This window comes from Sycon ciliatum, chromosome 13 (genome assembly GCF_964019385.1).
Source record: "Sycon ciliatum chromosome 13, ocSycCili1.1, whole genome shotgun sequence".
NCBI classification, from domain to species: domain Eukaryota; kingdom Metazoa; phylum Porifera; class Calcarea; order Leucosolenida; family Sycettidae; genus Sycon; species Sycon ciliatum.
Genome location: NC_088655.1, coordinates 9,156,130 through 9,169,650, shown reverse-complemented (window position 1 = coordinate 9,169,650; position 13,521 = coordinate 9,156,130). Strand labels below are relative to the sequence as shown.

Here is a 13,521-nt window from a genome sequence, read left to right as displayed (position 1 = left end):
TCTCGCCGCTCGGTTCTGCAGGACCTGAAGGCGATCAAGCTGCGAAACCTTGAGGGAGGAAGAGAAGGCGTTAGACCCATATAGGAGGTCAGGCATGATGACTGACCTCACATACTGGATGCGACTACTGAGGCTCAGACATCTGCGGGACCGCCACAATGCTCCAATCTTCTGCACAACTTTCTTCGCCATCGCGTCAACATGGGGGTCCCACTTCACAGCGGCGTCAAGGGTCACGCCGAGGTACCTTGCTGTTGGGCTCAGGGGAAGCTCTGTCTGGTTGCAGCGGACAGTGACATGCTGACCCGCATTGCGTTGTGGTACAATTGACAGGACCTGGCTCTTCTTGTCATTTAGAAGCAGATGTCGATGCTTGAGCCAGTCAGCGACGTTGGTGACAGCCCCTGATAGGCAGGCTGATGTGGCTAGCACTGATTTTCTGTGGCAGTGCACGGTAATGTCATCGGCAAATTGCAGAGATGGAGCAGGATGGGCTATGGCAGGGACATCACGGGTGTACATGCTAAACAGGATCGGTCCTAGGACCGAGCCCTGAGGTACACCAGATGAGCACTTAGCAGCAACACTGTAGGTGGGGCCAATGCGCACTTGCTGGGTTCGATCGCTTAAGTAGCTGCAGAACCAGCGAAGGGAGGCATTGTCCAGGCCGAGATCGAATAGGTCCCGGACCAGTTGGCTGTGATTGACCTTGTCAAAGGCTTTTGACATGTCGATTAGGCAGACGCCTGTGGTCAACTTGTCGTCCCGGGCCTTTAAGATGACATCTGTTACTACAACTAGGGCGTCCTCTGTGGAGTGCTCACGGCGGAAGGCAAACTGACTCGGTGGTATGGCACATGATCGCTCCAGATGTGCAACAAGTTGCTTCTGGACTATCTTCTCGAGTAGTTTGGATACGATCGGCAGGAGCGACACAGGACGATAATTTGCAGCTACCGATGGATCGCCAGCTTTGAAGAGAGGGCTTATTACAGCATGTTTGAAAGCCAGAGGGACTTCACCATGCCTCAGCGATGAGCTGAAGAGCACTGAAAGCGATGGAGCCAACAGGTCAGCGCAAGCACGTAGCAGACACCCAGGAATCCCATCACTGCCTGTGGCTTTGCAGGGATTTATCCGTTCCAGGAGGTGCTTGACCTCATCTGGGGTGGTTGACTGGAAGGTCAGCATTGAGCCTTGCGGCTGTGGACCAATGGGAATCTGGAGCTGCTCCGGACGGGACGGATCATGTACAATGCTGTGGAAGGCATCCGAGACTTCTGTGATGTCGCACCTTGGCTGATGATGTTGACGAGAACGGCTAGTGACAGAGTTGATCACGGACGACATCATCCGCAGGTTGGAGGAGTGATCACGACACTGCTGTTGGAAATGCTGATTGCGTTTTCGCCGGTAAGCATTTGAGGCTTCTGCACGGGCTCGCTTGTACTCCTCATGTAGATGCACGTTAGTCTTATCTCGTAGCCACCTTCGGTGAAGTCTATTCTTGCGCATGTTCAGTTGGAATAGATCACGGTCGGACCATGGCGGGGGAGTCCTCCTGGTGGAGATTCTGACTTCACGCAGGGGAGCGTGACTTTCGAGAACCGACATAAACTTGGCATGCCAGCCATTCCACATCTCGTCTACAGTTGCAGCAGGGGGAAAGGAGTGGAGGCTGCACGAGGCAATATCTTCACGAAATGTTGCAAGGTTAATGGCACGGATCTTGCGGGTGAGGCGCACTGATATCCGCTGCAGTGGGTGTTGCGAGGAGGGTAAAGACAGACTTGCATGCACAAGGAAGTGATCGCTGATCGTGCAGGGTACAACTTCACAATGACTTATAGTACCCACGGTGGAGAGCACTAAATCAAGCAGCGTTCCATCCGGACATCGGGGTGTGACTCGTGTGGCAGACTGGATGTAGTTGCGGAGCCCATACGATCCGATAAGGTCCCAGAAGCGCTGGTGAGGACGACTGGTCATGCATTGAGCCAGATTGATATTAAAGTCACCCACCAGTGTCATTGATGGCGTGATCGTGGCAGCATTGTGGAGGACTGTGTCCAGATGGTCCCAGAAATCAGCAGTTGCATTTGGTGGGCGATAGAGGCAGCCAACGAGGTGCTGGTGTTGCCCTCCGCCAATAGCTATCCAGGTAGCCTCCAGGTGGCTATTGTGCAGATCAGAACGATAGGTAACTGGGAGTGATGTCTTGTAATAGAGGCATGTGCCCCCACCCTGGCGATCGGGCCGGTCACAGCGAACAACACTGTAGCCGGGAATACAAATTTCGCCATCCGAGATTGTACTATCCAGCCTGGTCTCAGCAACGACCCAGGTCTCAGCAACGCCAACGACGTCCCAGTTGTGCTGGTGGGCAAGGCTGTCCAGTGCATGCAGCTTGTAGCGCAGGCTGCAGATATTCAAAAACCCGATGTTGAGGCTCGTGACGAACAGTTTGAGGTTGTTGCAGTTGGTTGTTCTTTGGGAGCCCCGGGACCTTCGAGGCTGGAAGGGAGTAGCATTGGGGTTTAGCAGGGGTATATGGCTGGCAGCAGACATCACTGTTTGCTGACTGGAGCCACGCGCTTTGCAGCTTGGTCTTCAGCGGGAGAACCACGCTGGTGGGGTCGTGACTTCTGCCCAGGGGTCCGAGTTAACTCGGCGCCGGGTTTGGGAGAACTGTCGCTGCTGCTATTGCGGCTGCTGCTGCTGCCGCTCCTGCCACAGTCGTTTCCGCTGCTGTCGTCGCCACTGCCATCGTCCCTGCTGCTGTGGGCATGGTCGTTGCCGTCGCCACTGCCACCGTCACTGCTGCTGCTGCCGCCACTGCCACAGTCGTTTCCGCTGCTGTCGTCGCCACTGCCATCGTCCCTGCTGCTGTGGGCATTGTCGTTGCCGTCGCCACTGCCACCGTCACTGCTGCAGCTGCCGCCACTGCCACAGTCGTTTCCGCTGCTGTCGTCGCCACTGCCACCGTCACTGCTGCTGTGGGCATTGTCGTTGGCGTCGCCACTGCCACCATCACTGCTGCTGTGGGCCTTGTAGTTGCCGCTGCTCTTCTTGGGTGGATTGAATTTCCATGTCCTGCAGTAGAGAGGCCGAGGCCAGAAGTTGGCAGAGGTCACAGTGGCCAGGCAAGCTGCATCGATGGTGACCCTGGCGGATACTTTGCCGCTAGCTGCCGTGTGTACATTGCATGAGTGGACATCTATGATGTTCCCTGTGGCTGCTACAGACCGGCGGTGCACAAACTCCGTGAGACCCTCCATTGTGCAGGTGCTGCTAAGGTTGCCGTGTTCAACCTCACTCGCTTCAACAGCATCAGTGCACTACAAAAACGCAACCATTTACTCCCACTCGCCGCTCGGTATCAGCTCAGACTTTTTGTTCTTATTTTCCGTTCACTAAAATCATTTAATGATCTCGCAAGCCCCCCCACTCTTTAGTTGTTTTTCGTTGCGCAGTGCATCGTCACATACAAACTCCTGTACACGCTCTCAAGTTTCTGCAGCCCTTACTCTTCCCCCTGCTTCAAATCGGTATGGTCTTTTTTCTCTTAGTTTTCTAGGCTCAGATCGTTGGAACTCTCTACCTGCTGACATTCGCCTATGCACATCTGTTTCTCGCTTCCGTAACCTTGTATTGGCACATTTAGGGTACCCCGTAAGAAGGCCTTAGGCCTGTGGGGATTGCCCTATCAAAAAATTTAATAATAATAATAATAATAATAAATGGTTTTGAACACTCGTACCACCACTAAAGGGGCACTCCGGCTTCATTTTCGACGCCGAGTTTTCGTTGCCAAGACGAAGGTAGGTGAAAGAGAAGACCCCTCGAACAAGAACGAGTCTCCAGAAGCGATCGAGTCGAGCAGGAAGACGACTTTTGAATTTCGGCCGAGCGAGCGCTGATGACGTAATGAGGGATTAGCTTGCCAGTGGAAATGCATCTGCGCACACACATTTCACATACTTTTTGGCCAATTTTCAATCGAAGAAGAGGTTGTTTGCTATGTTCTCCCAACGCCGTGAGCGATCCCGTCTTCTATACCCTTCCAGGTACCGTGAAGGTCCTCCAGAGGAGAATTTATCTCCATCAAAGCGTTGTTGATCCGCTAAATTCGTCTCGAGACATGTTCACCCAGGGCAGTGCTGATAAATGTAGAATGTTGAATCTGTGATAATTGTCGACGATGGAGAGAGAGGCTGATAGCCGCTGTCGCAGGGAGAGTGAAGCTGCTGGAAGTAACAACGGGGAGCCCGTTTGTATCACCTGAACAACCAGACTTCAACGCAGCTTGACCAAATCGGAGGGTGCCTCGTTGCTTATCGTGAATATTACACCGACATGAATTACTACAAGTATACTGGTGAGTTTTTATCTTGTTTTGTTCGTATGCTAGTACCCTGGCCTGGAGTTCTCGTTAGCAAATTCCTAGTCCCTGGCGTTTTCTAAACCTTCCGTGTAGGACTGAATACGTGATCAAGTATTCCGATTTGGGTAGATGTGGAATTTGGACATGTATTTTATAAAAAAATTCTAAATAGAGCGTTTGTAGAGAAATGGTTGCCCAAATACAACAAAATTTATTCTGCAGTTCTACAACTTGTACAGAAATCCAGTCAAAGTAAAAATGATTCTTCATGACAGTTGGGGTCAATGAAATCTGATCCAGGCATGACGAATGGTGACGCCTGCCACCCCGGGAACGAATGCCCATTTGGTGGGGATACCAAAGTACTCGAAAGTAGTGCGTGCTTCAATGTGGCATGGAAGTTTTATATGATCTCTGGTCAATGCAACATACGATAGCCATCATGAATTGCAGCCCTCGAACGCAACTCCGACCAGAATTGGCAGTTCCCTAAGTTAGATGCTTTATAATTCCATGGCCCCAGCTGTAGTTATAGAGGGTCACGTTTTTGCACATTATTCTTGTAGGCGATAGGTTTATACTGATGGCCACAAACAACGGCAATTCAAACTTCACTGATGTGTTCATGAGCTGAGAGATTTCTCTCCACTATTTCTGTTGTGCACACAGGTCTGTCCAATATGCATTGACCGTATTGGGTATGGTACCTGCTCTGAGAAGGGAATCGCTGGAGCCACAGTCCAACTATACAGGCTTTCAAGAAACAGAGAGGAGACATCTTTGCAAGCTGATACCTGATGTGTACCGACAGAATTCTCACAAGATACCTTACAGACTACGCCTGGTGTATACTTCATAGTACTCCTTCGACTACTGTCTACTTGTAGAATCAAGTCGACTGAAACAAGTTCAAACAACTCTGGCTTCAAACGAGCCGTCGATTAGACAAACAAAACATTCTCTCATATACTAAAGCACTCTGACAACTCACGACCTATTCCTAACGACTGCCACCGCTTATAAATATGTAGAGTACTGATTGGAATGTGCTCACAATCGCAACAATTCAGTGCTATAATTATTTGAACTATGTGTTCCTTCCATAAATGTTGTATCCACATTATAATCCACAGTGCTGCAAAGTTTCAGAGTTCTCAGGGTATCAAACAAAATTATTTCAAATACAGTGAAATTGTTCGTGGACATTATAGCGTAACTTCTAGTTACCTGGTCCTTTTCTTTGCTATAAATTAATCCTTTGCTCTCTAGCCGCCGGCGAGTCCAACAGTGAAATTGTTAGTTCATATTTATCATGGTGGGGGGGGGGGGGGGGGTGAACATATTTCTATATAAGGGACCTGCAACTGTAATACCACAGTACAGTAGATAGCAAATATGTAGAAAACAGAAATGCATGTTCCCATCATTGTACATGGACGGGCGCAGCAGGCCGAAGCTATCAGCCAGAACAGGATTTACAATCGCCTAGAGATACTTGAGCTATTCCAGTATTCTCCGTGAGCTGTCCCATTCCACAATGGTTCATGCCACCATTATTTCTGGTAGTATCCATGTGCATAATTCCAAGACCATCTCGGATTCTTCAGCAATTTGTGCCACGGCAAAAGACAACGCTGGACTCGGTCACTGGGGCTGTCAAACTTCGCATCACAAATGAACTTCAATTTCTCATCTGGTTCAAGTATATGTACTGCCATGACTTGACCATGCTTCATCCACAGCTGGGCGAAGATTGTGGCGTTGAATTCCATAGCGCACCTTCTTGCTGCCATGCAGGAGTATGTTGAGAGAAGTGAACATATTTTTTACTAAAAAAACAACAGCCACTGAAGAGGATAGCATTAGCAATAGCCTTGGGTGAATTTCTTGCAGGTACACGTTGTTGGTAGGTCTACTGGTCGGTCTCCATATCGTCAAGTTCAGAAATCACCTGTAGGCTGTACTACACATCTTGCAGAAGGGATCCTGATCGAAAATTTTCTGATCATAAAATTCACTATAATGCAATGAATATAACTAAATGCGCACTCATATCACAACCATGGGGACGAATCATGTACATGTATTCCAGAACGTTTTCTTGTCACAATTATCAATGGAATTCGTGACTAAAGAGAATGATGAAACTACAATAGGATTTATACACTTGGAGTGGAACAGCGAGGATACAAGCATAGTAAGAAAAATAGCACAAACCTAGGAACAATGTGCACAGGTAATAAACTATAGGTGAGGTGAGAAATGATAGGAAATTCAGCAAGTGCAGTGTGACAATGGACATGGATATGCAAGTGTGTGTGAGTGCGAATTTACTGGAATAGCGTAAGTGCGGTGACATTTTCTTTTTGTTTACAAAGATTTGGATCACGAATGCGAATGTAGACTGCTTCTAGAACTTTCAACTGCTTGAAACTACTTGCAGAACGAACAACACTGAACCAAGAATCATCATAACTTTCACGACACACGGGGTTAGACAACAAATGCAATTTATTATTATTATTATTATTATTTCACCGTCCAATGGCAGAAGCCAATGCAAAGGAGGGGGCGTTAGCCAGCCATGGCAAGAGAAGAAAAAAAAAGAAGAAAGAATGAAGGAAAGAAGATGATAATCGGAAGAAAATAATGCATCAGCAGAAACCGGGCGATCCGATGCATTGATGGCAACCCGCCATGTTCCGCGATGCAGCCCCTCCTGGCTGCCAACTCGATTTACCGCGTCACTGAACTTTTCAAACAAAAGCTCCTGATCTTCATCTGGCGTTGTCTAAATGACTCCACTAGCCTTGCTCTAGCCCAGCTTCTCAAACCAGCAGCATGCAGCGGCAGAAGTACGCGCCATCAGCATGCCAATGGTCTGCTCAGCCAGCCAGCTCGCAGTCGGTGTGGCCAAACGAGATTCGCCACCGCAGGAGCATTGCTGTGGAACAGTTTGCCTAGAGAGGTGCGCACCGTATCCAGATTGCAAGATTTTAAGCTAGCCTGCCTTCCTTATGTATGCCTGAAATAGGTTGTGTTTCGTCAGGTTTGACATGTTTCTTTCGTCTCAGTATTCTCGCTCGCATAGTACTCCACTTCTATGATAATATTGCCTATGCTGTTGCTCATTAGGATTTTGGCAAATTCTATCCTTCGCTTTCATATAACTGGGCCAGGAACCCGTTTGAACTTGCGAAGTAAAATAAAATCAATCATCATCATCATCAGCGGGGTGAAATGTATCACTATGTTGACCATGGTGGAGAGCGGCGAGATAAGCTAGCAAAAGAGGCGAGCGAGCCTACAACGTGGCATGACATTTAACATGGTCTATGAACTGTCTAATATTGGATATTGTCTTCATTTCCATGGGCAGCTTGAGCCAATACGAGTATGCAGAGAAGATAGGAGATTTGGTAAACATAGTTGACAAAGCTCTGGGAAGTACTATGCCATTGCGAGTGTCCCGTGCGAAAGTAAACCAATTATACTTGGTGAGATGTTCAGGGACAATGTTCAGTTTAATACGATGGACCAGAACGCATGACTGTCTCTGCGACAGGATAGAGATGGGGCTGGTGGAGGCCAAACTATATAGATCAGTAGAGGGGAAAAGAGTGGGTTTACGAAAAATAATTTTCAACACACGTTTATGATGTATTTCTAGTGTCTGTACAGCAGATTTACTAAGCAGGGAATGCCAAGCAGTGGCGCCGTACAGAAAGATAGGAAGGAGGTAGCATTTATAAAAGAGACGAATACATTCGGGAGACAAGTGGGAGCAGTGAGACATCAGGCAACCTACAGTTTTGCTAACTTTGTTGCATACAAAATCTACGTGAGAATTCCAGGACAATTGCGAGTCAAATACAACACCCAAATGCCTGTGCGTATCTACAATAGTAATATTAATAGCCGAATCAAGTCCGGGAAGGGTAAATGTAGGAGGGTGGTCTATTTGAGGGAGAAAGACTATTTCTGTTTTCAAGATATTGGGTTTCAGACGCCATGACAACATCCATTCATGAACAACATTGATTCCAGTCTGAAGCTTCGTACACAGGTTTGCAATGTCAGCGTCAAACTGAATGAGGGCTGTGTCATCAGCAAATAGTGACAAACCATCTATACAGTCAGGTAGATCGTTTTTATACAACAAGAATAGTAGAGGCCCCAGTATAGATCCCTGGGGGACTCCCGACTTCACAGGCAGTGGGTCTGAGAGTACCCCTTCGACTGACACTGATTGCGTTCTATCTTTAATTGCCGATGTATTCTTCTTCTTCTCACCGCCTCTGCCTTCACTTGGTTTCTGACCACCACCGTCCTTCACACCATCTGCACCATCATCGTCATCATCGTCATCGTCCTCTTCATCATCGCTGCCACCTTCACCTGTCGTCAGCTCTCCCAGCAACTGACCACCGGGTTCATCATCGTCACTGCACATGTCGCTTCCACACTCCTCCTCCAGCTGCCGTCGCGTTCTCTTCCTGACCGGTCTTCCCTTGCCATTGCCAAACACCTCACAGTCGTCAACCCCTCCGCTGGCATCATGCATATCCGGAGAGTTTCGTTGCATCTTTCCAGTCACCTCTGCAAACCGAGCTGCCAGCCGTTTGCTCCTTCTCAGCTTTGGTGAGTTGCGGTTGTCTGCGTCCGGCGTACCGGTACTCGCTGATAATGAAGATAAGACACAGTGTTCGTCTTTGTTTACATTAATGTTTGTTCCCGATTTCTGCGTGCTGTGTTGGTTTTTCCGAGACACCGTTTGTGGAGCAGAAGCCTCTGCCGGAACGGACAGTGGAGTCGGGTGCTTACGTGGTCGGCCACGCTTTGGTCGGGAGGACCTAGCCGCCTGTGACAATAGTGAGAGCGGCACGTGTTGTTTGATACGTTCGGACAGATGTTGAAGGGTCCTACCAACATACCGACTACCACATTGTCGGCATTCAAAGTAGTAAATGAGGTGACTCAATTGTAGGGTTGGTAGGACATCCTTCAACATCGTGAACGAACGGATCGTAGTGAACACGGTAACCACATTGGTGTATTACCTGTGCACATTGTTCCTAGGTTTGTGCTATTTTTCTTACTATGCTTGTATCCTCGCTGTTCCACTCCAAGTGTATAAATCCTATTGTAGTTTCATCATTCTCTTTAGTCACGAATTCCATTGATAATTGTGACAAGAAAACGTTCTGGAATACATGTACATGATTCGTCCCCATGGTTGTGATATGAGTGCGCATTTAGTTATATTCATTGCATTATTAAGATTATTGTCTCCACGTCGCCTTTTTACATAAAATTCACTATTAATAATAAACTGAGGGCGAGACAAATAGTCAGTACTCCCCGATTCCGTCTAGCTGCTTTGATCAAGTGATGCTAACAAGCTCCCCGTTGTTACTTCCAGCAGCTTCACTTTCCCTGCGACAGCGGCTATCAACCTTTCTGTCCATCGTCGACAATTATCACAGATTCAACATTCTACATTTGTCAGCACTGCACTGGTTGAATATGTCTCAAGACGAATTTAGCGGATCAACAACGCTTTGCTGGAGATAAATTCTCCTCTGGAGGACCTTCAGGGTGCCTGGAAGGGTATAGAAGACGGGATCGCTCACGACGTTGAGAGAACATAGAAAACAACCTCCTCTTCGATTGAAAATTGGCCAAAAAGTATGTGAAATGTGTGTGCGCAGATGCATTTCCACTGGCAAGCTACTGATCGTTTTATCTCAAATCTAGACTTGTATGCTGCTGCATCCACTACCACTCTGCAACATTACCTTGATGCTTCCAAGTGCACCCTGGCGCATTCAATTTTCCTTGACCAGCACCCTGCTCATTTACAGTCCCTTAATTGGTTCAATTCAGGTGGCACCACCCGAAGCTGCGTTCGTCTCCCCTAGCTAGGTCTACCCTATTCGTAAATTCCCCTTTCTTTTCCTCCTACTCCACGTGGCTCCAACTGCCTCCCAGTGTTAGACAAGCTCCAGATATGCCCAAATTCCGTACCCTCGTCAGACAGCACTTCAGTATCTCCCAGTAAACAAAGTCACAGTCACCACTTCCAATGCATAGCTCGCTGAGCATCCCATTGCTTTGTAAGTTGCTAATCCCTTCCCACTTTGTGTACGTGCTCTTAATTTTCTTTTTTTCTCTTCTTCCGTGGTTGGTCTCACCCTCTCCTCAATTCAATTGGCTGTCTTGACATGCCACGAGGTGCAGAAATAAATAAATAATAAATAATAAGCTAATCCCTCATTACGGCATCAGCGCTCGCTCGGCCGAAATTCAAAAGTCGTCTTCCTGCTCGACTCGATCGCTTCTGCCGACTCGTTCTTGTTCGAGGGGTCTTCTCTTTCACCTACCTTCGTCTTGGCATCGAAAACTCGGCGTCGAAAATGAAGCCGGAGTGCCCCTTTAAATCGTGACAATAAAAACAAGTACCAGTAGTTACATACATGGACCATACGAGAAAAAGCAATGATGACGAGGCATAACGCCATTTTGTTTTAACACGCATATCGCGCGTTGTGAAGCTTGGGAATGTTGACCAAACATCGTTCTTCATCAACAATGCAGAATGCTAATCACACGTGACGTCATCAAAACCATCAAAAGAGGAGACAAACTGTATATTGGCCCTCCCTGGCTTCATATATCGACTTTTTGGGTCTAGTTTTCGCGATTCCCCATTCCTTGGGGGCCATATAAGGCCCCTATGGAGAGAACACACCACCGAAAAAAATCCCGGAGTGCCCCTAATAATGTAATAATGTGTATAAAGTAAACTGTATCGCAAAGAGCGGGATCCCCCGGGAGCCAGCCTCAGCCAGCTAAGGAAATAGCAGGGTATACCGGATCCGCGGAAGGCCCCAAGCCTTGTGTGAAGACATAAAATAAAGGCGATTATGAATCCGTTTACGGGAGATAGATAAATAATTAGACACCTATAAATAAGGCAGACGTGTCACGTAGAGGCCTAAAAGGCACTTGTCAATAGTATGGATACGACACAGACGAAGAGCGGCAGCGATAAAGAGTCCTCTTGCCAATGTTATTTGTAAGGGCACATTCAGACTACTGTCGACTGATTATTATTATTTACTACACAGCAGAGATGATCCCAGTCGGCGGCAGTGCATCACACCTGAAAGACGATTGATCGCAGGCTGATTTCTCGTCCACATTTGAGCGGCAAGGATCAAGGAGGGGATTGCAACAATTATTTTGCGGTGCTGCCTGCGAAGGGACAGCGGAGTCCAAACCACGCTGAGGCGGCCGGTCGTATCGTGGATGCAGCGAACGTTTGCATGCAGACGGTTACTCGGCCCACCGTCATTCAGACTTGACCGACGACCGTCCCACACACATCGCCGAGTGGCTGTGCTCCGTAACGCCATTACTGCATCAGTGCCGTCACTCCGGGTCGGCTCCAGTAGCCACTGACCATCGACAGGGCACACCGGCGGCGGCGATCACTCGATCGACGACTCCAGTCCAGTCCACACGTGACCCGAGTTGACTGTTGCGCTCGCAGCCACAGCTACTAGTCGACGATGGCAAGCTTAAACCCGCGTGTGGTGGCTGGTGGTACAGTGCCTGCTGGAGCAACGAATGCCCAGCAGTGTGTCAGACCAGCTCATAATCACTGGAACAAAATCAGATGTCCGCACACTGGTGGAGATGAGGAATACTGCGAGGACCAGTTTTGCGTAGCAAGGTAAAAAGAAACAACGACAGCTTTGTTCGTTGTGTTGCTTTACATTGTAGGTGCGGTCAAGCGGCTGTGTGTGTGTGTATGTGTGTGTGTGTGTGTGTGTGTGTGTGTGTGTGTGTGTGTGTGTGTGTGTGTGTGTGTGTGTGTGTGTGTGTGTGTGTGTGTGTGTGTGTGTGTGTGTGTGTGTGTGTGTGTGTGTGTGTGTGTGTGTGTGTGTGTGTGTGTGTGTGTGTGTGTGTGATGAGCGCACACATGCACAACCACACACACACACACACACACACACACACACACACACACACACACACACACACACACACACACACACACACACACATACACGCACACACATGCACACACACACACACACACACACACACACACACACACACACACACACACACACACACACACACACACACACACACACATGCACATACACACACACACACACACACACACACACACACACACACACACACACACACACACACACACACACACACACACAATATTATACCGTATCTTCCGGAGTATAAGCCACACCCAGGTTTTTGGTCACAAAATGCCGAAATCTACCGTATTTAAACCAAAGGCGAGGAGACAATAATTTGATAACTGCAATCAATAAGACAAGCTGCATCGACATTTGTGTCTACTTTATCTATGCAATGTAAAATGGTGGAGACAATGTGCAATAAACCGTTTATAATTGCATGACTAAAGTATACACAAAATGTCGATTCAGCTTGTGTTATTGATTGCGGTTATCTACCTTACTTATCATCATTCATTTGACCATTGTAGTGTGGCGCACCGATTGTTTTGGATGAATTACTGGTGCTTATACTGCGCCTTATGCTACAGCATGCACACACACGCACGCACACACACACACACGCACGCATATCTGGCATTCGGCAAGTTGGTCGAAAGAAGACGGTACGTAACTGTTACTGCCGATGTTTGATGACAGTCAGGGAGTCGTAAAATACCGGTATTTTACGACTCCCTGATGACAGTGTTACAGACACTTGCACATGAATTCACAATTATTGTATTTGCTCGTTCGAATTTATTTGTATTTTGTTTCACTCACCTTTCACTTTTCCCGAGTTGATCACGTACCTGCGTGCTCCACTCTGCTGCAGTTAGAGGCAGCTACTCTACATGCAGTCGAGTCGATTCTATTGTGTATCTGCATGTCTTCTTGACAAGATCTGTCCAGCTCTAAATAATTACAGTCTGTATCGGCTATAGAGTGACCGGATATGTATAGATTATAGACCGGTTAGGAGGTCTATACAGGCAGGCGCGTACGCAGGGTCACCTCTAGGGGGGTTTCCAACCGAATCCCAAACAACTAGTAACAAAGTGTGTGTAAGTGTGTTAGTTTTAACTT

At 47.9% G+C, this 13,521-nt stretch overlaps 2 protein-coding genes and 1 long non-coding RNA gene across 3 annotated transcripts in view; 1 reads left to right on the top strand and 2 right to left on the bottom strand.

The window, feature by feature from the left end:
- Positions 1–382: 382 nt before the first annotated feature.
- Positions 383–2,568, bottom strand: LOC135829158 (uncharacterized). Its single transcript, XM_065341564.1, has 2 exons — positions 709–2,568; positions 383–439 (listed from the first exon to the last, which is right to left on the bottom strand). Exons 1-2 carry the CDS (start codon positions 2,566–2,568, stop codon positions 383–385), a joined length of 1,917 nt encoding a protein of 638 aa, XP_065197636.1.
- LOC135829157 (uncharacterized) lies at positions 2,568–3,278 on the bottom strand. Its single transcript, XM_065341563.1, has one exon. The coding sequence runs from the start codon at positions 3,276–3,278 to the stop codon at positions 2,568–2,570; it is 711 nt and encodes a 236-aa protein (XP_065197635.1).
- Positions 3,279–11,431: 8,153 nt separating this feature from the next.
- Positions 11,432–13,521, top strand: part of LOC135830030 (uncharacterized) — a 7,671-nt gene continuing 5,581 nt past the window's right edge. Inside the window, exon 1 of the long non-coding RNA XR_010555974.1 lies at positions 11,432–12,122. This is a non-coding gene — a long non-coding RNA (uncharacterized LOC135830030). The remainder of the gene's footprint in view (positions 12,123–13,521) is intronic.

Coding starts and splice junctions, on each gene's coding strand:
- LOC135829157 (XM_065341563.1), bottom strand. CDS start 3,278: ATGGAGGGTCTCACGGAGTTTGTGCACCGCCGGTCTGTAGCAGCCACA.
- LOC135829158 (XM_065341564.1), bottom strand. CDS start 2,568: ATGTCTGCTGCCAGCCATATACCCCTGCTAAACCCCAATGCTACTCCC. Junction 440..708: donor TGTCAAAAGCCTTTGACAAG/GTCAATCACAGC, acceptor GCACTGCCACAG/AAAATCAGTGCTAGCCACAT.